Source organism: Melampsora larici-populina (genome assembly GCF_000204055.1).
Source record: "Melampsora larici-populina 98AG31 unplaced genomic scaffold MELLAscaffold_27, whole genome shotgun sequence".
Lineage (NCBI taxonomy): Eukaryota > Fungi > Basidiomycota > Pucciniomycetes > Pucciniales > Melampsoraceae > Melampsora > Melampsora laricis-populina.
The window spans coordinates 100,232-126,731 of NW_006768791.1; the positions used below are offsets into that span (position 1 = coordinate 100,232).

General features: G+C 39.5%; 5 protein-coding genes across 5 annotated transcripts; 2 read left to right on the forward strand and 3 right to left on the reverse strand.

The window, feature by feature from the left end:
- Window positions 1–616: 616 nt before the first annotated feature.
- On the reverse strand, window positions 617–1,727 carry MELLADRAFT_116962 (uncharacterized protein; the record flags this gene model as incomplete). The annotated part of the gene is made up of 2 exons (XM_007411924.1): window positions 617–1,449; window positions 1,532–1,727. The coding sequence occupies 2 exons, from the start codon at window positions 1,656–1,658 to the stop codon at window positions 848–850; spliced, it is 729 nt and encodes a 242-aa protein (XP_007411986.1).
- Window positions 1,728–2,362: 635 nt separating this feature from the next.
- Window positions 2,363–4,724, reverse strand: MELLADRAFT_116963 (uncharacterized protein; the record flags this gene model as incomplete). The annotated part of the gene is made up of 5 exons (XM_007411923.1): window positions 2,363–3,004; window positions 3,159–3,214; window positions 3,298–3,629; window positions 3,800–4,009; window positions 4,123–4,724. 5 exons carry the CDS (start codon window positions 4,712–4,714, stop codon window positions 2,929–2,931), a joined length of 1,266 nt encoding a protein of 421 aa, XP_007411985.1.
- A 5,371-nt stretch (window positions 4,725–10,095) lies between these two features.
- Window positions 10,096–11,988, reverse strand: MELLADRAFT_88469 (uncharacterized protein; the record flags this gene model as incomplete). Its single annotated transcript, XM_007411922.1, has 5 exons — window positions 10,096–10,179; window positions 10,250–10,327; window positions 10,420–10,873; window positions 10,943–11,097; window positions 11,212–11,988. The coding sequence occupies 5 exons, from the start codon at window positions 11,986–11,988 to the stop codon at window positions 10,096–10,098; spliced, it is 1,548 nt and encodes a 515-aa protein (XP_007411984.1).
- A 1,345-nt stretch (window positions 11,989–13,333) lies between these two features.
- Window positions 13,334–14,648, forward strand: MELLADRAFT_72274 (uncharacterized protein; the record flags this gene model as incomplete). The annotated part of the gene is made up of 2 exons (XM_007411770.1): window positions 13,334–14,241; window positions 14,316–14,648. 2 exons carry the CDS (start codon window positions 13,360–13,362, stop codon window positions 14,319–14,321), a joined length of 888 nt encoding a protein of 295 aa, XP_007411832.1.
- A 10,089-nt stretch (window positions 14,649–24,737) lies between these two features.
- Window positions 24,738–26,500, forward strand: MELLADRAFT_88471 (uncharacterized protein; the record flags this gene model as incomplete). The annotated part of the gene is made up of 4 exons (XM_007411771.1): window positions 24,738–25,033; window positions 25,155–25,244; window positions 25,309–25,742; window positions 25,791–26,500. The coding sequence occupies 4 exons, from the start codon at window positions 24,738–24,740 to the stop codon at window positions 26,498–26,500; spliced, it is 1,530 nt and encodes a 509-aa protein (XP_007411833.1).

Here is a 26,500-nt window from a genome sequence, read left to right on the forward strand (position 1 = left end):
TTAATAATTTTCCTCACTTTTTTTATCTTTTATCTACTCATCATCATGATTTATAGAGTTGAACAATTCAATATAGACTTTTCTTTTTTTTGCTTTTATTTATTACTTTTTTTTTTCTTTTTCTCAAAACATTATTTTAGGTCTTGTCAATTTGATTTTTTTTTGCTTTTTCTTTTTGAAATTCATTAAGTACGTGGACAAAATAAGTTGCATGGTTTGATGTAATTTTTCTTTGACTGCAAGTTTTGAAGTTTATTTGAAGATTGTTTCATTGGATAAGTAACTGAGTGTTCAAGAGATACAAAGATTTCAACTTTGCCCATGTGTTTTGTATAATCAATTATGATTCTTTGCCAATTGGTGAAGTGTTAAAAGTGGATTGGTAAGAAGTTGATTATCACCTTGTCCTCATCACTCGATCAAGATTCGAAATCATGTTTTTATAAACACAATATTATTCAACATTGTTCAACACGAGATCAAAGATTCCTCGTCAAATTTTACTCATTTGAGTTCTTCTTGCAAGAATCTTTTTAACTAGGTTCTAAGCTTGTGCTGGCTTTGTTCCAAGTCTTTCTGGTTCTCATCAAACGTTTCACTTTTAAACTGCGAGATTCGTAGTTCATAAGAATCTTTCTTATCCTCTGATGTTCAGAGAAAAGAATGATTTGCAAAAGAACAGCTGATGTTTACGCGGTGGACATCCAATAACCAAAGTAAAGAAAACCAATGCATACAATGAATATAAAAACAAGATGTATCAAAGAAAAAAGAAGAAGAAACATGAGATGATGAAACCCGAACCAAATGAAAAAAAACGCGAACGTGCGCTAATTACAAAGATTAATCAAGGTTTAGGTACTTTAGATTTTCTAAACTCAAGTAAAGCTTTATCGATTCTAATTTTCAATCTTTTTTGAAACGAAGTTCGATAACCCAAAAGAAACAAAAGCTCAATAAACACAAAAAAGACAGCCAAGACGATAGATTGTAAAAGGTTATCTATCAGAGCAGGTGCTCTACCTTCAAATTTACCATGACCAATGAATTGTGAAATCCATCCTAAGATAAAAGTGATGAGTGAGATTGAATAAACTGAGATCGGATTCGATGAATTGATGGTAATGATTTCTAGTTGGTATAGTTGGTTTGACCATTGACCGAATGATAATAGAATTGGTGCGTATAGTGTACCTGCTATTGGATCTAGGATGATGAAGTAGGTTGCGTAGCCGATTGAAACGAGTGTAGCTAAGTTGAGTTCATAGACTGAGTCAGATCCATAGAGACCAGTGGCAAGGATAAAGTCTGGGAGATGGATCGGTTGAGAATCGAGAATGGTATTTTTGAAAAACGGTAGATAGTGGACTAAGATCAGAGCCGTGAAGAAGATGATCGGAACACAAATGATATGGATGGCTACGTTGACTTGATTGACATGATATTGACCTAAATGAATCAGAGAAAAGTGTTAAGCAATAGCGATGTGAAACTAGAGTGATGAGTTTGAGACTAAAATGAAATCACTAACCATAAAAAGCGAATTGATGTTCGAGATCAAAGAGTGTGAAGCTTGATTTTTGACCAGCAAGACTTTCATCTTCTATTTCACTTTGAGTTGGTTTACGCTTATCGATTGGTTTTGTATCGTTTGACATTATGTTTTGTTGTTGCTTGAACTGTTTTCTGATCTTGATAATGAAGTCCAATTGTAGAGTGAAGTGACGAAGTTTGAGAAAACTGATTTGAAATTGATCGAACAAACATTGAGTGCCACCACATATATATATGATGGTATGTGCCGCAGTCTGAATGATGTCATAACACATTTCACCAATTTATGAACAATCAAACACCCAGTGAAATCCAAGAACACATCATTAACAAACTCTGCACATTGATAATGACTCTGAGGATGACCAAAGTATTAGCTTAACAAAGCCCTCTCTGGAGTCTGCGCGGCCAGAGGGCTTTGTTAATCTAAACCAAAGTCCCACCTTTCTGGTTTATATACAGTCAATTCAAAATAGCTTATCACAAATTCCCCACCAATTTACTGGAGTTTTGCGGGTAACTTTGACCAAGCCTTCGTGAATTGACAGTTGTAGCATATATCCTATGCAGAGATCTTGCTCTTCTCAAGTCTTAAAAAGAGATTTCTTCAATTGCTTAACTAAAATAAGTTTCATTCCAAACTTCACAATTGCACTGTTGGTTTCTTACCAAAACATAATTTCTCAAGTCATAAACCCTATACGTATTGGTTCTGAAGATTTCAAAAGCTTTAACTCTTGATGATGATAAATATGAAATGAATCCACACAACTAGTTTGTTTTTGTTCTTGCTTCTAAATCTCATCATGATGTATAACATTTCCTTTCAAAATCAAAACCCCCAAAAAATTGATAAATAAAATAAACCTTTGAAAAATTCCAGTGTAATGTGTTTGAGTTTAAATCATCATATCGAAAAAATAAATAACTAAGTATATCGTATCTTGGAAGAAAGAAGAAGAAAACTCTAAACAGACTTTAACCAAAAAAAAAAGAAAAAATCCAGCAAAAAACAAAAAAGTAAACCTCATAAATTTATTAACAAAGAAAACAAAAAAAAACAAAAAAAATGTAATTCAAAAAGTAAAAGAAACCGATTTTTTCAAAAAAAAAAGTCCAAAGAAACTCAAAAGGTTTTTTATTTATACAACAAAAGTCAAAGAAAACCAATTTTTAGAAAATTATCAAAGAAAAAAGTATAAAAAAACAGATTTCGTGTAAACTAAACAGAAGCAAAGCAAAAAAAAGCAAAAAAATGATAAACCGAATTCCAAGATAGATATGTGTCATATATATTAATAAAAGACAAAAAAAAAGTTAAATCGTATGATAATTTCGTTCGTTCGAAAAAGTAAAATGTTTCTTAACCTTCATTTATAAATAAGATAAACCAGTCAAACGTCTTAATAGGTATCCTTCCCCTACTTCCACTCCTTCTGATTTCCTACACCTAATTGTACAATCAATCACCTAAAAGAAACTCAAAGCCACGAATTCTTTTTCGAGAGTTTTAATGTCTGTGATCATATGTAGCAGATCTAGATGACCTGATCCAAGATAAACTTCTTGAAGGTCTACAACCTATAAACAAACAATTCTCCCACCAAGTTCCTACTGAATGAATCCTTCGATTCTCTTCATTCTCATACTTGGTTCTTAACTAAAGAAAAAAGAAACATCATTTCAAACATCAGTCATCTGGTCATTTTTTTTGGTTTGGGTTCGAATTGGAAATCACTCAACTGTTTCAATAGTAGTTAAGTTTTGTAAAAGTAATCTGAAATGAAACACTCCAAGTCCCATAACAGGTGTTCCAATCACAAACGATAAACCAATGGTAATATAAGACCCGATATCTTTTTTATTTATCTTGATGACATAATAGATTCCGATTACCAAAGTGATGGCTAATAAGATTGTTGTCATCAGTAAGAAGATTAGAAATGTAAAATAGTTTCGTCTTCCGATACAATTGTTTAGGAATGTACAATGATGATCGGATTGTTCGACACAGTTGTTGCATAATCGACAGTGTGAGGTTCGGGGTGGTCGATAGGTTTGACAGGTTGGACACCCTGAGAGTTTTTTTGGAGATGGGAATCAAAGCAGATCATTAGAAATTCAATCATCGATAAACGATGAGCAAAAAGCAAGATGAATAATTTGTTATATTCTTCGAAATTGACATTTTCTTAGAATATTGAAAGAGAGGAAACGTTTAGATTAAAAAAAGTGATAGATTTACATTTAGTCATGATAGATTGATTTCCAATTTCGATCCAAAGTGGTTTAGCAGATCTTTCAATCCGATGAGGTCGACGATGTTCTTTACTGATCCGAAGTTCACCATCATCGAAATCTGAATGAATTTCAATATCTTCAAATTGAGGTTCAGGATCCAATGAACGAGGAATGATACCAGGATCAGTCCACGAAGTAATAAACATTGAAGATACTATAAAGAATTCGAAAAGGAAAAAAAAATCTAGGAAAATCAGAATGCGTTGGTCAATGAAAGAATAGAGAAAGCTTGAAACTGATTGTTACACATTAAAAGGTAAAGATAACCGTAAATGAAGATCAACACTTTCCCACCCGCCAAAAAGTTACCATACCAAAGCCAATGAGCATGAACGACAATGAAAGCAATTGGAATTCCAATAGCCGAGATTGAGCTCAAAACAAAAGGAATGAGACTATCACCACTTCCAACTAATTTACCATCACACAAGAACCGATTGTTTCCCGAATGAAGTTCAGCGTTAAGGACTCTTCTTCCAGTAGTAGGAGAATGAATTGAAATAGATCTTAAAGATCTTGAAGGTTTTTTAGAAATCGGACTTGTTTTGATTTCTTCTGATTTGGTAGGTAAAACGGTAAATGCAGTAGAAGGATTACTTGAAGGGTTTAGTTGGTTTAGACGATTTGATTGATGAGAAGTTGATGAGATTGAAGTGGTTTGATGTAAGGATGATTGAGTTTGGTTTGAGATGATAGTTTTTGAAGGGTTATTATGATTTTGAAGTTTAATGATAAGTGATTCTGAAGTTGAGTTTTGATTTTGATTTGATTGAGATTTAGATTGAGATTGAGATGGTTGAGATGGTTGAGATGGATATGTAGATTGAGTTGATTGAGATGGTGGATGATGATGATCCATTAAAGATTTGGATGTTCAAATTGAGATGCTCAAGAAAGAAAAGGGAAAAGAAAGAAAGGGGAAAAGAAAGAAAGAAAGACCCATGTACGTCGGTAAACTGGTAACCAATCAATCCTTCTCCACTCTACAACTGTCTTTTCATTTAACATTCTGTAGTTTGCAATCCAACTTTCTCATCACTTAAAGTCCGGAAGACCGTGGTATTCTCTTAAACAACTTTCTTCACACAACACGTTTCCAAGGATACATACAACCTCATACAACGCGTTCAAATGCCCACCACCAAGCGCGTTTTAAGACAGCAATAAAAGCAGTGGGTACATATGAATATCTATAGGCGATAGCAGAGAACACAGCAAACCGAACCTGCAGGAAATTAAAAAACAAGACTAAAATGGATTTTCGAGGTTTCAAATTGGGTCCCTTGTTTCATGTTACTGCAGAAAACTACGGAAGCCGTGACGTGAAGTGACCGCCACCGTTTTTTCAAAACTTCGGTTTTCGGTTTTCGGTTTTCGGTTTTCGGTTTTTGGAATTTGGGCATGTCCTTCAATTTTTGATACACACCACGGGCTACCATCACCGAGAACACCAACTGACACCATCACCACCACCAAGGGTTTATTCCACACTCGTATTTTCACTCAGCACCCACCACCGAGCATTTTTTCCACATCTGTCTTTTCACCACCAGCTAGCTATGTACGAACATCACCACCCACCACCGAGCTATCTTTTCACACTTGTCTTTTCACCAATCTAGCTATCACCACCACCACCCAGCTTGAGTATCTTTTATCAAAGTCCAGACTTGTTTCAATTATCACTCACTCAATCAACTTGGTATCATTTACAGTCAATAAACTTGTAATCAACTTGGTATCATTCACAGTCAATAAACTTGTAATCAACTTGGTATCATTTACAGTCACAAATCACCTTACCCCTCAATCAATCAACAACCTTTCTGATCAAAGAAACTGTTGGTTTTCCAAATAGGTTGAATTTTGAGGAGGTGATTGTCAAGATCAACCTCAATTGTTTGAGAACTCAGAATAATCAAAAATACTTGGCATACATTTTTTAAAACAGCCTCATGATTGAAATGTCGTAAGTTGTGTAAAACAATCAATAAGTAAGTGATACAAACTCTGTGAAATGATCAGGTTCCAGATTGTAATCACCATGATTTGTGATTATACTCTTTGCAATTCGAAGATACTTATGTAAATTTTCTGTTCAGATGAGGGCCAGCCAATTCAGCATTTTGATGTGTAGTTAGTGTAAGAATTAATGGATCGATAAGAAGTTAAAGAAGAAACTTCAAAGGTGAACACAATGAGTGTTGAGATAAGAGCTTTCAGAGTTAGTTGTGATGTGTAGTAGGATCGAGTGGATCAATTTTTTGTTGAGATAAGAGCAAGCCGATGGAGCTTTTTGATGCAATGGGTAGTTTAAACATTAGTGGTTCGATATGAAGTTGACGAAGAAATTTAAAAGGTTAACACAACAGGTGTTGAGATAAGAGCTCGCCAATTCGACTGTGATGTGTAGTAGGATCTATTAGTTTAATTTGAACTACAATACTTTGGTATTGATTGATACGATTGAAGTTGATAAGATTTGAGATGTGGTTTGATTGAGTCAAAGTCTGGATATTTGAAGGCACAAGAGTTGAATCGGTCGAGCAGTTTGACCGACTCACTGTAAATTGAGAGGGAGGCATGGTTGCTTTTCAAAAAAATTGAAGGAAATGCCCAAATTCCAAAAACCGAAAACCAAAAACCAAAAACCGAAGTTGTCACTTCACGTCACGGCTTCCGTAGAAAACAAATAAATTTCTGTTTTTTTCCAAACAAAAAGTGCATATATCACCTTGGCATAAACCACTATCTAAACTTGTAACAATATGATAGGATGATATAACCTTAGGATAAGATAGCCATTGATCAAATGAAAATAAACCTGCAACACAACAAGATATTTGCCAGCCCTAAGTAGGGCTGTGACCCGACCCTGAGGTGTCAAGGCCGGTCGTGCGGCTTTGCCCGACCCTGAGTAAACCCCAGGTGATTTAAAAATTGATCATGGCCAAACATGGCACAACCTGAACTTTGGGATACAGGGCCAGTCTCAGATTTGGGTGCACAGACAAGGTCAAAATGAGCTGAAGGGGGATATCATTTGATTTGTATTGCAAGTTTGGATTTGTGTAAAGCTATAATAAGGGCTATGAGAGCTTACTTTGAAATAAGAATTTTTTTAAGAGCCTACACCACGGAGTGGTCCGGCCCATCTGCAGACTGGGACGAAGGCCGTCTGCAGACGGGCCTTTTTTTATATAGTCACGGACCGTCTGCAGGTAGGCGCTGGTCCCACCGTATGCAGACGGCCTTTCAAATATCGCCTGTAGCCAGCCTGCAGGCCGACTGAAGATGGTATGCAGAGGATTGATCACCGGTCTGCACCGGTCTGGGACCTATTAAAGACCAGTCCTCAACAAAGTCCAGTGAGACGGCTGCAAGCCTCAATATTCGGCTAGCCAACAGTTAATTCAAAGAATGAAAATAAAATTGATTCATCAATGGCTTAAAGGATTGTTCAGGAATATACAAATGTGATAATAATGAGTATATAATAAGAAGATACAAGTTGTTTTTAAAATATAATTTTCTAATCGATTCTTCGTATTTTTTAATTAAGATATAATTAAGGGTACACAAACATTACAACCCATTTGAAAAACCCATTTAAGAAAAAATATAAAAACCCATTCAAAAAAATATTTTTTTGAACAGAAAATTCCAGAGGGACCCAATTTATTTTTCTGTTCAAAAAAATGATTTTTTAAATGGGTTTTTCTATTTTTTCTCAAATGGGTTTTTCAAATGGGTTGTAATGTTTGTGTACCCTTATTTTCCAATTGATTCTTCGTGGGTTTGATTTGTAGTCAATTTAATATCAACAGATTGGAGAAAAGAATCTAACATCATAGAAATGGTATCAATTTCTGCTACTGATCAAATTCCACCAGTTCTTGTTATAATCATTCAAAGAAAGAACAAAGTCAGTGATTGGAACCAGTCTTCCTAGATGTAATGAGAATCAATTGATCCCTTTTAAAAGCACCCAAGAGCCGATTACTAATTTATGATGTATCATCATCGTTATCGTCGATTGAATGAGATTTCAACAAGAGTGTTATGATTTTCAGATTGAAAAGATTGAATTTGAGGTTATTATTACCCATGAAGGTCAATGAGACAGACACAATTTTGATTTAATCAGCACACTTACCTCATTACTCTCAAAGAGTACTACTCAATCAGCTTTATCACCTGTAGTCTAATTCGATCGGGCTTAGGTTGAATGGACGGTGTTGTTGATGAAAAAAACAAAGTAATTTAGTTTGATGAGTGCAGGAGCTGACCGATTGGTGCAATGTCAGTTTTTTGAGAAGTTTATTGAGAGCACAGAGATTAAATACCAGTAATCGAGTTTGGCTAAGATGACTGATGGAGGTAAAGAAGGTAGTGAGTCTTAATCATGATGAGATAACAATCTGGTTTCTAATTCTGTCAAGAGTGATTGATCCTGAATGAGTTTAAAACTGGGAGCCGACGGGAGTGATGCTAAAGCTGAAGAGTTTGATAAGTTGATTTGATGATTAGATTAAATGAAAGCAATGATAATATATCTTGATGCAGATTAGCAATTGAATGAAGTTAATCAATTTATTTGATTGAATTTGGTTCTGTTTCTGATATAAATGAACCTGCTGTTGATCGATGATGAAATGGTGGTTGATGGTGATGGGATTGATGAATCCACTATTTAGGATGACCGGATGACAAGTGGACTTGAAACAATTTGAATGGACCCGAAGTACAAATGCTCCGAGCTGTCCCGAGTTCCCTTAAAAGCCATGTTAGGGAAATTCCGGATCAGGGATCAAGTCAAGCTTAGCTTGACTGATGCTTGCCTGCCGGCGGTATCAAGTCAAGCGGCAGCCATGTGACATGCGGCCGACTCAACTACAACGCACACCAGCTGCAGTCCGACTCCTGGCGGTACTCAATCGGACTGCAGCCAGTATGTAGCCGGTTCTTGCAGGCCAGTTTCAGGCCTTTTACAGGCCACTTTCAGGCGATTCTCCGGCCATTTCACGACCCCGACGATCCGCAGACCTCACCGACGCTTTTTCTGCTCAGAAACCACTCCGTGGTGTACTTAGAACTCCAAAAGAGTATATACAAGTCTAATCATGAAATGAATAAATTAAGAGAAAAAATGATTCAAAAAGAAATTCGGATTGAAAGAAATTTGAAAGTGATGATTAATTCCTATGCGGATATTTTCAAATAGCCCTGAATGAGAGGAGCCCAAACGTAACTTGATATGTGAATTGAATGAGATTTGTGACTTTGAGAGTCTTTTTTGAAAAATTACCCATTTCAGGGGCTCTTGATGGTTGGCACCATATGCTCAAGCCATTCAGATCAAACCAACTTTAAAATTGTAACATGTTGCCTTAACAATAACTGATGACCTTCCATTTTTACTTCAGATGTAAGCCTGAATTATTTAAAACTAAATCAAAACAAATATGTTGTCATGAAAGACCTTCTCAAAACAAATATTTTCAGATATTTCTAGATAAGCAGTCTCAAACAATCAAAAGGGCTCATGGAAGAAGTTCAATTCCTGTCTCTTTAGCTGGCGTCTTAATTTTCTGGAAACAAGATATTGAAGCTTTTGGGTGTGGTGAAACTTCCGGTCTCAACTTGAGTCTCTGCAACAGTCGTCTTCAAACAAAAGTTTACACTTGGATGCTGGGCTTATGATCATTCTCCCATTTACTATAGAGGTGTCTCTGTCTGATCTTTGGAAACGCACAATCCCTCCCGACAAAAAAAATGAAATTAGGAACCTGGATTTTATTGGTTTGGAGCTGTAATACTCTTAGAGGGTTAGATATCAGCATAGGAGTAGGGTTCTTTTGTCACTGAGTACATTTAAAGGTATTGAAATTTGTATTGCAAAGAGCCGGATCATCATATTTGTTCATCCGTGATGTCAATGGAGATGATGTGAAACCTTGGATGTATAAATATTTGATGCAGATAAATGATGTTCAATTGTATCTACATTAAAGATGATAATAATTTTAACTGAAGAAAAAGATCCACAATGATGAACCGGAAAAAACCAAGATAGCCTATATAGACCTAAGAACGAAACCAATATGCCGCATGAAATCTAGATGATAAGAAAGATACAATTTTTCAAAGGTAACATATTATATGTGACCATAGAGGATTTGAATGAAGATAAATTCGCATTCAAGCGATTTGTTTAGAGATTTTTTGGCTTGGGGATCTTTAAACATAGCTGTACAAAAAGTCTGTCCAACCTTCGACCACACCAGTTCCGATAGTGAAGTGGAGGCAGTCGATCAATATATGCTAAGAGAGATAGAACAGGAAGAGTCAGTTGACTTCGCTGAGAGAAATTCAATGCGTAGAATGGACTTACCCCATCAGGACGCAACATGGCCGGACGGTCAATTGACAGGAACTTGAATCTGGGGTGGCGCACTTTACTCATGGCAGCCTAAAAATTCATGTCCGCATTGTTAGTTATGCTTTCTTGAGTTGCATGGAGGGTTGATAAGGGCTAGTAGCACATAAGAAATTCAAACTGACCCGAGCAATCCTGTTGAAGATCGGTATCACCTGCCAATTGTAAACGGGTGTAAGTAGAGCTTCTTCCTCGGCCAGGGGACCTCCATCTAGCCGCTCGGGAAGATGACAGTCTTGATGTCCAGCGGTAGCAGTTCGATAGAATACTTTCTTGTTTTTTGCTCGAGGATCATCCAACATTTTATTGATGATTCGGATCCATTCCTCGAATGCATGATGGAAAACGCTTGTGACTTTGTCTAGAGGAAGATCCATGAATAACTTTGAAGTGTAATGTGCACCAGCGGAGGCGACCAACTTTGAATAACGATAGGTGGGATTCAAAAAATCGTCAAGATATAAGGATGGAGGATTGTCAAAAACAGTCTCATTCCAAGCGATTGACTCGATGCCTGGCAAAAGATTGTTCCTCTTGACTATATTCATGATTTCAGGTTTCGACAATAATAATCCGCTCCTGGGTGAGAGAAAGAAGGGTGTCGATTAACTATCCGACAAGATAGAACTCTTAGAAAAGCAAATTTACCTCAAGATTGTGACCACTGGCGTTACGTTGATGTCGAAGTCTTTGGGAAGTTTCATTTGCTGCACGTACGGTGACTCACTGTCGAGATATAGATGCTGAGTTGAATTCCACGGCACGTCTGGAGTCCAGAAAGGCGTTGCTCGTACGTAGGGGGCCTTTGAAAATCAGAAAATGTTTGTAGATGCCGTGCATTTGGGTCAGTAGCTGAAGTGCTTTGCGGGTATCACTTGAAATCCTCAAGCCAATGAGGGGTAGTAAAAAATGCTCACAAGCATACAAGAAAGGGACAAAAACCACTGTGCACTGAGAGAGTCTCCGATCAAGAGCCATCCTCCTTCGTAGATCAGTTCATTGATAAGACTATGTGGAGTCGGCTGCGGCTTCAGACGCCTTTCATTTTCCTGGCATCCCGGCTGCCATACATAGCCACTCACTTGAGCTCTCCAGTCCCACAGCTCTACGGTGTCGTTCTGGCCCCAAGGAGTGCCTAGGTTTGTCTTCGGAAGTCGATTGGATACACAATAATCCGCAGGGAAACCAGACCACTGGACTATATCTCCAAAGGAAGACAGTACGGGAGCGGTCTCATTTCTTGAAACCCATCTTCCATTGGACCAACTATCAGCAGAGCACACTGGCGAGTTCTCTTCCACCTTGAGGGTTTCATTTGCCGGAAAGATAGAATTCGTGACCAAGCCATAGATGACGACACCCGTAAGGAGGGTACAGAAGATGGTCCCCGAGGCCTTGAAGGCGAAGGTCACCGCAGTACTGATGACCCGAAAGCGTGAGCACTTCCGGTTCGAAGTTCCAGAGAAAGGTGCGGCGGAACCTATGGTGTGGTCATCTTCATTTTTGTCCTCAAAGGAATTCTCGAGGTCATCCTCAGTTTCGAGATCACGATGTGTCGTAAAGTTTTCTGAATATGGACTGTGATGTTGGACTTCTAGAGTGGCGAAACGTGCTTCTTGCCTTGAACTCATCAACGGTTCATTATCGGCATTCGAATGGTGATCATTTGTAACCGTGTTCGAAGAGCCCCACATCGGTGCCAGGTCAGAAGCTGTCGCGGTCAAGTTTCGCGAAATCGTCAAATGTAGAAAGCAGGGAGCCGATTGGGGTGGAATTCTAGAATACTGTTAATTGATGAAGAGACAAAAGAAGAAAGAATTTTGGGCAAGGCTCATAAGGGCCGTGATATTTGTTCGTCTTCTTCTATATCCCAATAAATAGGGTTGGGTCTTGAGCTTGAAACGATTCTTCTTTGATTAGATTTCCTGAAACCTGTCTCAAGTTTGGCGTTTCAAATCGCTTTATTGATAAAGGATCCAAGATATATTTAACGACTCGCTGTGTCTTGTATTGTCAAAGTTTCTATGTAAGCTCAGGAAGTCGGAATAGAGTCATGATGAAGCGTGTAGGATCGTTCAGTGTCAGATGTTCCACAGACAGGGGTGATGAAGGCAAAGATATTAATCAGATCAGAGGCAAGCATGAAACCCGTGGCATTTACCTGAGCCTACATAGCACCACGGCGACCTTCCCCTGATTTGAGAAGCGCTCGTAACGACCGACGAGGCAACCGTAACAACGCCACCCGTCATATAAGGCTAAGTGAAAGGAACCAAGCTGGTGCAGCCTTGCAAGTTGCTACCGGTCAGAGCCATGGATTGGCACTGGCAGCTTCCTTGACCTATCGAACCATGACGGTATGATGTTTGAAACTTTGTGCATGCCACCTGCCAAGCAAGTCTACACGTGGCAAGGCCTTCAGAGCTGCAACAAAGTCGGCAAAGTGAGAAATGCTTACACCGAGACTCCAACTTGCTTCGAACATAAGTGGAGAAGGTAATCCGGGTAGGCAGCGGTTTTTGAGGTCGCCCACTTCGGCTGTATGAATTCCTCAGATTTCCTTAGACTTCAAGTTGACTGCCAGTCTGCCATTGATGTGGGCAAGTTACGCAACAAGCAATGAGCAATTCCACCGCGGTGAACCCAGATCAAATCATTTTTGTTCGAATAGTTCAACCTTGTTCACCGCAAAGCTCGCTCTAACAAACCACCTGGTATCATGAAAGGCTCACCGCATATGTATCCTTCTTTCTTATGTTACGCTTTTACAAACAAGTAGGGGAACGTGAGCGATGGCTTCTCTTTGTTAAGCTAACATGAACACCATCTGGAAACTTATCTGTTCGTCACATTCCTTTAAGACTTCAAATACTTCTGTGATGATGTTCCTTACGTCTGGGAACGATGTGAAAGATGGTTTAACTCTGGCTGTCATATGTGCTGAGGCTACCGGCGACTTCTTTGACCCGGTTACCGTGATACTCGCATATATCACAATCATTTATCATCATCGGTTTCTTTTGTTCATCAAATCGTGCATTCAACGTATCACCACTATCATCAACATGTCGAAAGAACTATCGTTCCGTGACTTTAGCATCGCTGGCTTGGCAGTGCGAGCTTGGAATTATCCCGTATCAGAAACCTCTCAAGCTGAAGTAGCCTGCTTATTTTTGCTTCATGGTCGACTTTGTACCTCAGCAATGGTCGAGCCATTCACCAAGAGGATAATTGAACATGCCAACGCTCTTCCAAAACAAGCTGCGAAACATCTGATTGTCATCACCTTCGATCATCGCAACCATGGGTCGCGACTGCACTCCATAGCCGCCAATCATGCCTGGAATACTCATCCTAACATGCCTGGTACTCCGATCGAGAATCCAACGCATGCACTTGATATGTACGCGATCCAAACCGGAACTGCGGAGGACATCTCGATGTTGATCGACTTCATTCCGTCCTATCTCTATCCTGAACGCGCAAATCCCATCACCGCGTGGTGCGTGGCCGGAATCTCACTTGGCGGGCACTCCGCATGGCTAAGTGGTGCCATGGATCAACGCGTCAAATATGTTATTCCGATCATTGGATCCCCAGATTACGAAACCTTAATGCGACATCGAGCAGCCCGCTCTCGCCCGGCCATTCCTTTCGCTCCACCTCACTTTCCAGATGCTTTGGTCGAGCTCGTAAGACGAAAGGATCCCTGCCAAGCTGCATCAAGCGTATGGAATGGAAAAAACCTCCTCGTGTTATCCGGAAGCGTGGATAAACTAGTGAACTTTATCGACAGTGGCGCCTCGGCCTTTATCGATCGCTTAAAAACTCAAGCTAACTTGCAAAGTATTGAAGTGGTGGTCGAAGATGGCGCGGGTCACGAACTTACTGAATCAATGATTTTGAAGACTTGCGACTGGGTTTCGACTCACATCTTGATCAAAAAAGTAAATATTGCCAAGCTCGCTGTCCTTTAACCAAATATGAGAGCGAAATGTTTACGCAGAATGTTTGTCTTCAGTCATGAAAGTCTTGCATATCTTTACGTCACACACCTTGGTTCTGTATCATATCTTCTGATTGGATCACTCAACGCGATTTATCAATTGCACTGTCGTACTTTGATCGTCTTAGAAGTCGCTCACGCAAAATCTTATACGCGCATTCTGATACGATCATTTCAAAGCCAGGTCAAGCCATCTTGAATTCCTATTGTCTTCATGTCTACTTCTTATCACTACGCCAGGTCGGATCGCAACACTGGTGACTTCTTAGGCGCGATTGATGTCAGTTTATACAATCTTAACCTTATTTGTAATAGAACACCAGGTAAAATACCATTAGTTTCAACATCTGGTCTGCTCTGATCGAGTAAGTTGATCAACATATTTGAGTATAATCTGAAGTACCATCTGTGATACTTTCTTGAGATATAGATTGCCAACAAGACTACATGAAAAATAAGAGGCAAGGCGCAGTGATAATTGCATCAGATTGCTCTGTGCCAGTGGGCAATGCATTGTCTCACAAACTTCTGCTAAAGTCTCGACCTTCAGCACTACACGAGGCAAAGAATAGAAGAGTGTGATGCGCAAAAATTCTTCTCAAATCATGACGGATTTATCTTGAGCTCTTTTAGTTCTCCATCTGAGCTCCCCTAATGTGTAGCTTGATAAAAATAAAATGCTTCATGTGGCTAATTTGGATGCACGTAATTGAAAACAGAATCAATAGACACTAATCACTGTTCACTGGGAACCCATTGTCCACCAGAGCCTTGGAAAAATTGTGTAATAAGCATATGGCTCCTTTTCTTTTTGAATGGACTGAGTGTTGGACATCAATGGAGGAGCTTAATTTGACACAAACAGGAAAGATGACTGCATGTATCTACACAAGACATGTCTTCACAGTCCTCTCATAGATATTTCATGCATATTCATACACCTCTGGTATTATGAGCTTACCATAGCTAACATCCCATCCACAGCCACCTACAAACCAAAAGGCTTTGCCATCTTGTGAATCTGAAATCCCAACAAACAACCTGGCTTCATTCAGCTTACTTAGGGCCCGTTCGGCTGGATTTCGAAATAATCGTTACCCAAAAACGATTTTTCGATCTGCCCCTTTTTCAAGGGGCAGATTAAAATACCGAATTTCGGCTTTTTCGTTTACCGAACAGTTGACCAAATTGGTCAACGAAAGATCGAAATAATCGTCGTTGACCATTTGATCAGCGTTCAACTACAAGAAATGAAACCATTTTTTCAAACGAAACTTGATTGAAACTTGAAAATCAATCGTTTCGTTTCGTTTTCGTTTTCTTTTTCGTTTCCACTCATCCACTCATCCACTCATCCATCCATCTAGGTCATCAACGACCAAACTCTTCATTTTTTTTGTATCATCGTAACATTTCACATCACGCCATTTAAAACATCATGGAGCATCGTCCACGTGCTTCAATTCAATCTCTCACACCTGAGAAACGTGCCAAACATCAAAAGCTGCTCAAACTACAATTTCTTAAACAGCTCCTTGCTGTTCAACAACAGCAATTTCAAATTTTTTGTTACTTTAGCACTGGTGTACAGGCATGTGCGGCTCAAATCCTGCCTCATCTCACCAAAACTCCGCGTCTTACGTCCATCCTCAGCGGTCAGGCTTGGATTGATGAGCTCATTGCTAGTCAAAATAACTCAGTTTTCTACGAGAATCTTGGCATGCGTAAACATGTTTTTTTTGAATTACGTTCTGTACTTGAAGAATCCGGAATTTTATATGACTCCCGTTGGATCACCGGAACTGAGAAGTTGGCTATCCTTCTCTATACTGTCATCACCGGCCTTTCTAATCGTAAACTTCAAAATCGTTTTCAAAGATCGGCTGATACTATTTCTAAGTAATTCATCTATCTTTCATTTTTCGCTTTTTTTTTGCTTCTTTTCAAATTTTCTCATCACTATCTCTTTTGGCTAGGACAATCAATCACCTTATTAAAGGAATTTCCAACGACAGAGATTTACTCAGCAAATATATTCCTCTTCCAAATGCCAACACTCCTCTTGCGGATACCTTTTCCAAGAATCCGAAGTTCATGCCTTATTTCAAAGACTGCATTGGTGCAATTGACGGTACACACATTCCGGTCACTCCGCCAGCTTCCGAATTCATTCCTTTCTCTAATCGCAAAGGCTACACCTCTCAGAACGTCCTTGCTGCCTGTAATTTCAACATGGAGTTTATTTATTTATTGGTTGGAGCTGAAGGAAGTATGGCCGACGGTGCTCTTTGGACTTTGGCTCGAAGTCGTGATCTTACTATTCCAGCTGGAAAGTATTATCTCGGTGACGCTGGCTTTGCTCTCACCGAGAATTGTATTGTTCCTTTCCGAAAAGTTTGTTATCATCTACGCGAGTGGGAAAAGAAAGGTTTCAAGTGAGATTCCTTTTTTGTTCTTATCTTTTGTCATCAATCTCATAATTTCTCTCTTTCTTCTTCTCAATCCTTCCATCTTAGACCAATGAATAAAGAAGAGTTATTCAATCTTTGACATGCTAGTGCACGCAACGTCATTGAGCGTATCTTTGGAGTTTGCAAGAAGCGCTTTCAAATCATGGCGCACGGGTGTGAATACACCATCGAGATTCAAATTTCAATGGTCACGGTGATGTGCTTTATTCACAACTTTATTTGTGTCAAGGATCCAAAAGGTTCAGCTGAAGAATTCCCTCAATTTGGAGAAGGATTTATTCCCGAACCTCAAGATACTACGGAAGCGCCTACTCAAGAACAATCTGGTTATCTTCAAGCATTTGGTAGCACTGCAGAAGGAAATAACTATGCTAAAAATCTCAGAGATAGAATTGCAGAAGATATGTGGAGGGATTACTTAGTGGAGACCGAAAGAAGAAGAAAAGTAAACCGAAGTAAACAAAGACATGGACTACCTCCCATGTATCCTGGTGTTTAAATCATATGTAGCTATTTTATTTTATATTACATCTCTTAATCAAAGCATTTTTATCTCATGTGTATTACAAGAATCATATGTAGCTAATTTATTTTATATTACAACTCTCAATCAAAGCATTTTTATCTCATGTGTATTACAAGTCTCACTTAGAAATATTGTTTGTTATCTTACATTGATTAATCAGATCTTTTGTTTTTGTTTGTTCAATGAAGGTTCCTCTGAATTCATGATCAGTTCATATGAATTAAGGACACATACATAGGTTAACATTGCAATCAGTACCAAATCAGACAGTCACAGCCACTACACTACACTTGTATCAGCATGTATATATATATACAAGTGTAGTTGATAACATATTTTATATAAAGGTTTAATAGTTTTTTATTTAGAATAAAACAGCACAAGATTTTTATTTAAAGGTTTAATAGTTTTTTATATTTAAGATCAAACAGCACAGCATTCTTATTTAAAGGTTTAATAGTTTTCTATCTAAAATATAAAAACGTGGAATCGACTCGCATGAAGTACCGTGTCTTGGATCTGGTTCACTTTGCTCCAGGTCGCTTTTCATGCTTTTGAAATGTTTCATTTCAATTGTGATAGTGTTGTGTTGTCTTTGTTAGTGCTTCCCGGTGCTTTTATCACTCTGTGGAGAGTAAGCACTAATGTGTGCAATCACACTCTTTTTGTTAGTCGATAACAGTCAGAATACAATAACAGACAATAACATTATATTTTCTTTGTTAGTGCACGACTGTACTTTTCTGCCCAGTGCTTTTCCCACCCGTCGATTAGAAGCTCTACCTTTTCATTATCACTTGTCTGTTTTTGTTCGCGTTTGTTGTGTTTAATTGTACAATCATATTCCTTTTAATCTTTTGACCTTCAACCCTTTTGTTCCTTTTCCTTGTTATCTTCAATTACAAGCTTTTCCAATGCTTGTTCCAAATTTTGTGTATCTCGCTTGGTATATGTTCATTTTCACACTATAAAAAGGCCCTGATGAGTTCTCCCAATTGCTTCACCTCTCCCAAACCACTTCACACATGGATAATCCTAGCAACACATCCTCTTTATATACAAATATCTTTATTATCATTGTCCGTTTCATTTTACTCTCCAATCAACTACTTCCTCTGTTGTCTTGAGTCTCGCCATTTTGTCTTCATCTCTGGTTGATTAAATTGTATACTCAGCCTACGCTCTGAAACTTTCATATCTCTTCCATATTCATATTGCCTTGCTTGTAAACAATTTGATCTTTGATCGCGAACTTTGCTATTTCTTATTCCAAATGCTCAATCTCCTATGACGAGCTTTTCTACTCTTCCTCTAAGTTTGTGTCTCACCCTTTATATATGGTCACTTCCACCCTATAAGAAGGGCCTATTGCACCCAGCTTCATTTCTTGAACTCTCACAACCAATCTGCCTCTCCCAAGTTAATTCAAGCTTGAATCTACTTACCCACCAATCCTCTCAGTTTCCAAATATATTTATCCTGCCAATAACTTCACAACTTTTACCCCTCACATGCAGCAGATATGTAGTGGTGTACTCTTGAATTTATTTTCATTGAACAACAATCAGGTGAAGATGCATTACAACCTAAATTGATGATTCTTACCACTTTCAAGTCACTTAGTTTTTTGTTTCTCTTTTGACCTTCTGCTATCTTGGCCAACATTTGTCAGATTTCAGGAAGAGAGAAAGAGAGAGATAGGGAAGTATAAAGAGCCAAATAGAGAAAAGCAGTTATTTTTCTACTCCTATAGTCTCATGACTGTAAGATCAACCACACTGATGAAGAAAAATGATGACGTTACATATGGCACAGAGTGTAAGGAGATTAAAAAGTAGGAGACACTATTTTTGAAACTTCTCTGTACTATAAAATGACATAATTGATTTTATCCAATCCATCAAAAGAGCTTAATTATTTTTGATCTCTCAGCAAAAAGTGCACATTTCTCCTCTTGATAATGAAGAAATAAATTGATTTTTTGATAAGGGTTGGTAACTTCAGTCTGATTTCTGACAAAGAACCATAATCATACATCCATTCAAAGCTTTTAGTCAGATTAGAGAAGAGATCCAACCATTCATCATGAAGAGAGTTGTGAATTTCTTGCAAAATTGACTTTTATTAATTTTTTCCATTGATACTTCTCAGTTATAAGATAATTTGGCAAATCATGAAGAATGATAATTTAGGTTCAGCTTCAGTAACAAGTTGGTGCCAAGAGACTGACTTGAGTTCAAATCTGCAACTACTTTGATCATTTTGAAATGAAACTACAGAAGCATTATGCAAAGAAAGTGAGTCCATCATTGTTCTGTGAATAAAGGAAGAATCAAGAATGATGTCTTTGTATGAAAGCCTATTCCCAAATATCAAGCTCTTAGACCTGGTTCAGCAGGTTTTCATCAACATGTCCCATCCAATTAGTCACCAGATTCTTCCACAGAGACAGCAAGCGGTCAACCCAAGAATTTAATTGAAATACCTGATTCAGAAGATTTTCAAGGACTGCCAAATTGTCAGAATCCATCTTATCCTCAACTTCCGGAATTTGATCAACAAACTCAGAGTCATACAATTAATTCTTCTGATGATAATCAATTTCGAGACCAACTAGACGTCTTCACTCCAACTGAATCAATACCTATCAAGGCTTTTAGCTTTTTGGTAATTTTGCAATTAAAATCTTTATAACCAAACTATATTTATTTTCCAGTGTCCAATTCTGCTGCAAATTCTACATTCTCTTTATCTATAATTCATCAAGTTGAAAGCTTCATAAATGAATTATCCACTTGTTATACTCTTGCTCCACTTTGCATTCAATTTCATGGTGAAAATTCTGATGAGAATTATTTCAATCATTGTTCAAACCATGGTATCAACCACAGAGTCGGAATCAGAACAAGAAATCCAGGAACATAAGTTCTTATCCCTGTGTACTGTCACGGTAAAAAAAAACCTGAATATGTATTGGTTGTTTATAATACCAGTAACCAGATTAGAAGACATTGTGGTCCTTATGGATTTTGCTTGGCATGTGACTTACGCAACTGAGTCATTGAGACACTAAATAGTGGGTGGGGTCAACAAAGCTCAATTTGTTTAAGTATTATCTTTATTTATAGACCTTGAAGCAGAATATCATTGTTTCTCTGATCTTATCCATTTGGTCAGGAGATATCAGGGATAAAACAATAATTTGTGTGGAAAGTTCCAATATCATTGTATAATCATTCATGGGTATATTGCATTGGAAACCTTTTGTAGCATTACTGCCTTGAGTTACACTCCCATTGACTGTAAACAATAGTGGGACATGTAATTTAACATCTTGGCACATACCATAATAATGGCCAGGTGATTTCTTGGTAGGCTAGGTTTAGAAATATGATCATGTGGAGCAGTGTGGCATTGCTGATGGTTGCTATGGAGTATTACATGTTTGCAAGGGTGTTAAGGCACAGTGAGTTATTTTGGAACAATTCAATACAATGTTATAAGAGGTCCCTGGTTGCGGGCATGCCCACATATTCTCTAGTTTAGAATAAAACAGCACAACATTCTTATTTAAAGGTAATATAGTTTTTTATATTTAAGATCAAACAGCACAGCATTCTTATTTAAAGGCCTATGTATCAGCATGTATGGATACACAATGAACTTGATAATATCTTGAAGTCCATCTTGAAGATAAATGATAGAGAATCAAAAGAAAGAAAGATAGATAGAATCATTGAGTCAGTAGGTGATGGATGATGATAGAAGAGATTATTTGAAAGAGATTACATGAGAAACTACTTACTTTATTTCTTGAGGATGTATTGAAGCCAATCATCACGCTCACAAGCTGGTGTATTGACGTATGTTTCAGCCATCACGGGCTTTTCAGCAAACAAATCTAAAGCAGCGTAGCGTTGAGCGCGTTCAAGAGTCGATTTATAGATGAGGGAAACAGCTTGTCCATGAGTGGAAGGCTTGTCCGTTTGAATTGCATGGGCCGCAGTGTCGATAGAAGCTGAAGTCGAGGCAATGGAAGATTCAATGTTGGAACCGAAGGATTTCATGTTGTCCGAGATACTGTCGATGATATCAATCCCAGAGCGTTTCTTCGTTTTAATGGGAGCACGACCTTTCAACACGACCTTGGACTTGCGGTGACGCTTTGCTGCTGGAGACTCGTCTGAACTCGAGTTATCCACCGGCTTGGAATCAATTACAGGTAAGTCGAAACCGTCAGAAGAAGGAGATTTAGCAAGAGGTTGAGGGGAAGCAGGTGGAGAAGAAAAACCATGAGGATAAGGAGGAAAAGGCTCGGGTTGTTGGGATATGAAAGGTGAAGGGATGTCCGAGATGTGTTGATTGATGGCTTCGTCAACGTGTGGGGTAGATGGAGGAATCGATAGGTCTTCGGTTTGATTGTTGACAATCCCACTCTTGATGTACTTCCCCGTAGCCTTGTGACCCTCCACTAACACACCAATGGCATCGAAAAGAGGAAATGGACGACCTTTGCACCGAGCGTACTCCTTTGCCTTTTTACTAGACTTAAAAAGAGCAAGGGATGTCAGTAAAATGTAGAAATCAAAAGAGAAAACAAAAAAACTAGAAATCAAAAGAGAAAACAAAAAAACTTGACTTACCTTATCAGCAAGAATGGGTGCCCAGACCGAATCGGGTAGCACCATGCAATCATCTTCCCACCCCGCACCACTCAATCCATTGAGGTATTTATAATCAGCATATGTATTAGTCAACTGTAGATAGATAGAAGTAAAAAAATGTCAATAAAGAGAAACGAACGTTCAGAGAAAGAAAGAACTCACAAAATACCAATGAGCCTTACAAGCCTTTGCGGTTTTGGCTGCACTGACATGAACTAAATCAGTACCGGGAATTTTCTTCTCTTCACTTCCAGCGAGTGCCTCCTCAACCTTTGTCCAAACAGTGGTCTTGAAGCCATGAGCAGTGGTGGCGTTTTCAGGTCCAATCGGTGTGTTGGCAGGCTGTCGATCAGCCGTGAGAACCTCAATCATCAACAAGTCATCTTTGTCGTCCCATTCAGCCTTGACTCTGGAGGTCTTTGGCGTTTCGGTGATTGGCGGAGGGTTCAGCTTGGAGGTCTTTGGTGTAGCGGTGATTGGCGGAGGGTTCGGAACGGTAGATGGCAACAAGGTCGGTTCAATACAAGATGGAAGAACTCGTTGATCTCGAATTGCTCTAGGAGCACGTGGTCGAGCGGCGGTACCCATAGGTTGAAGATAGTAAAGATAATAAAGTAAAGAAAGCTTGAAACGAGATACTAAAGTAAAGATAGTTTGAAACGACGATAGCAGGACGGTGAAATAACTTAAACGACAATAGGAAAATGGTGAGTTAGGTTGAAGATAGTAAAGATACTAAAGTAAAGATAGCTTGAAACAACGATAGGAAGATGGTGAGTTAGGTTGAAGATAGTAAAGATAGCTTGGATAGCTTGGAAGGACGACGATAGGAGTGAATGTCTTGAAAAGAAGACGATAAGATGGGATAGATGGTAGAAGAAGACCCTGACGAAGGTCCTCATTGGAGACTGGCGATGTAAGAGATAGAAGAGAGATGGAGAGAGTTGTGATCAATGAAACGGGATAGAAAAGAAGAGTGAAGGAAATAAAAGGGTGGGTGAAGGAAACAAAAGGGTGGGTGTTTCATGACGGAGATGGAAGTTGATTGAGGGGCAAATACGATATTTGGATCTGAAAAACACCCTTGAGGCTGTTTTTCAGATCGGATTGGTATTTGACCAAATACCGTATTTGGGCTTTGATCAAATACGGTTTCCAAACACCGGTGTATTTGGCCAAACCCAAATATGTATTTGACCCAAATATCGTATTTGGCTTTGGTGGGGTATTTGGCCAAATACGATATTTGGAACCCAGCCAAACGGGCCCTTACTGTGCTAAAAACCACTTATTTCACAAATCCCTTGTGGATCCTATGAATTCCTGGTTTATTGGCATGTTTACAATGCCTTTGACCTAAAGTTGCTCTAGATTCAGACTTATTGCATATTTTGGTGGTGTCAGAGGGCCTCTATTTGGGTGGAGTCTACTCTTATTTTCTGGAAGTCCTATGCCTCTTCTGTTTTCATCATTCTATAGCACATTTCAACCATAGTTGACCATAATAATCTCAAAATGGACTATGCAAGCTATGGTTATCTGGTGCCCACTTGCAGACTTCTACCGTAGTTGTCAGCTAATGACTCAGAGTTGTGAATTGAAAGTATATTGTGTTTGAAGACATGTGCCTTGACTAGAAAAGTGAGTGTGTGAATACCATGGCAAGAAAGGAACAGGTGCTCAGTGTTTCAGGCGTGTTTGAACAGTGCTGCAATTTCCTTAAACACTGATTGCGTACTTGCAAAGAGCACCCTAACCTCACAAAACTCACATGAGAGGTGGTAAAGCAAAGTGGCAATCTTCCAAATAACAATAAGATAATAATTAAAATTTGATCTCTTCAAAGGGTCTACTAGAATTGTCTAATCTAAATAGTTCATGTGGCTTAAATTCAGTTTCTAATCCAAGAGCTAATGCAGCAGCTTATGGATCAGATGCACCACAAACTAAAGCATGACTTTTGGGATAATTCAATAATGTTTGCAAAACTTTTTCTGTGATTGTTAACTTTTAGTGTGATTTGCAAAATATGCTCAATTGGTTTCTCCTATAAAGAATAGGTTTGGAGCCTGGGTGATCCAAGCTGAACTTGCAATGAGTAGGTCTAGCTAGAATTAGGGCAAGAGCCCTAGTTGCAAGAGGTCAAAGAAAGCTATAGTAGAATAGTTTCTAGATACAGTTGCAACTGACTCAAAGAGCATAAACAGGTCTGCTATGGGGTGGCCTAAAACATATTACAAATCAGAGTAAGAGGGAGAGGAGGGTGGGTCCAAAAAATTATATGAGTTGTAAGGAGATTAATATCAAGAGGAAGAACAGGACCGCAGAAATCTCCAGGGGAAGTACCGAACCTAAAACAACCCAGGACAACCTGTCCAATACATACCCTGTGACATGGTAAAAACCCAAAAATTGAGCTTGAACTTCTGGTTTTGTCAGTAGGTTCAAGAAGCAAAAACTTCTAAAAATTTCCCTAGAGACCATTCCATTCTTTTTCTGTCAGCATGTACAGCTATTCATGAATTTCCTGTCATGTTCGCAAATTTTTTTGCGATTTTGGTTGCCAATACAGCCCTGTACAGGTGTGTATTTGGTACAGCCAGGGACCCATCTCCCAGTTCTGGCCCGACAGCATATTCTGCTATCGGTCCCAATCTGTTGCTTGGTCCTGCTGTTTGGCAGCGTAATTCAATCAATACCCAGATCGAACTCGACGGCACACCTTCCGGCCTCCCAGACGATATCACTAGCCACCTCCCCTCCTCCAAACCAATCGATGGCTGACCCACCCAGTGGGATGTTTGGTTCTCTATTCAAACATCCATCAGATCGGAACAGCGAAGGCTTTCATGTCCACTACCTGAACATCCACAAAACTTTCAAATGGCTTAACGAGGACCCAACTCCGGTATGGTCGGTCACCAGTTTCCTCAACCACAGGTCGAGCGATTTCATGCGTCACATAAAAGGACGGCTTCATTGTCAGCTTACTCAACGATCAAAGCAAAATCTGTCATACTTATCTCCAAAACCTGGCCAGATGGGCAACCGCAAGCTCTCTCATGTCCCCCTGTGGGTCATCTTGTTCTCTTCTTCTTGTTCTCCCGTCCTCATTTTGTTCATTGTCGACTTTGGCCTATCATTGAGCTATCACTGATATTCTCTCTCTTGTTCTCGATCTTCTATCATTCAGGCGCGCTGATAATCATTTGGACAATATGTCGAGTGCAATTCGCACAAGAAGCTACCATGCCCTTGTTGCTCAAGGAACCATGATGAATGGGTAAGTGGTTCTCTCAAATAAGCACTAAGACGCACTCATATTGATGAAATGTCACTTTTGGTAGGACCCCGCCTAACCACCGGCCTATGACGCAGTCAAATGCCAGTCTGGCCCTTCCTCCAGACGCTTTGGCTGGCCGTATCTCTGCTGCTCCTGCCCCATGCGTCTTTCGGGCTACGTCCTCACCCCTCATGTCTGCGGAGCATTATCCAAACGGATACAATACCCCGGTTATAAGCCCGGTTTTGCGGCGTACTTCCTCTGGCCTGCCCCTCCCCATGTCCTCGCAATCTTTGTCTGCCTCGTTGTTCAACCAGCACATCAACCCGGCGATCTTCGACACACCGATACGTTCCCAATCTTCCTTGGTTTTGGACACCGCGGGGACCGACTTGTTGACCGAAGGCCCTCTCTTGGACGATGAACTAGGATCCCCGTCCAAGAGATTGGCTGTGAATGGACCTGCTCGTACTGAAAATGATTTGAATGACGATGACGGTGAGTGACGATTTGATTATTTTCAATCACTTGTGGAAACTGACTCAGGCGTCTTGGTAGACCTCCCGCGTGACATCTTCGACGCACCTAGGGGCTCTCAGGCTGTTGACCTTGCTCCTCCCGCCGTCTTTGATCTTACTCCTCAAAGTCAAGGTGCTCCCTCGCTGTTGTTTCTCCCCAATGAAGAACGGTTGTTCAACGTGTATTTCAATCTTTGGCAAGCCCAATGTCCCGAGGATGATCCTGTGGCGGGTAAGAAACGTAAACGCACCCCCGGAGGTACTAGACCCGTCAAGCAAAAGGTCACTAAGCCGAAATATTCAAACTATGCCTCAAAAATCCCTACAAAATTCACCATCAAACCGAAGCACTGTTCTTTTCAAGCCTTCAAGCAGGCCATGTTTTCCTCCTGCGACGAAAGGCTTCCTGGGGTCTTGGAGGTTTTCCACCGCGCCTGGGCAACCCGCAGCATCTCTCTCCTTGTGTTCGTCAACGGTTCACCTAACCACAAGGCCACCGACAAACAAACTATCAGTACTCCTCAATCATTCCAATCTTTTGTGCATGCTGCCTTGAGTGCTTCTGCCTCGACTACGATGGGGTGTAGAATTGTTCATGAAGACCCACGGAAAACGGCCCATGCCATGCGATCCATCCTGAGTGCTCCGAAACCCTCGGACAACAAATCTGAAGAGTCCGATGGTAACGAGACTGATGGTTCAGTAGGTGTAAGTGTTCCTCTTTTGTTTCGGTTATGA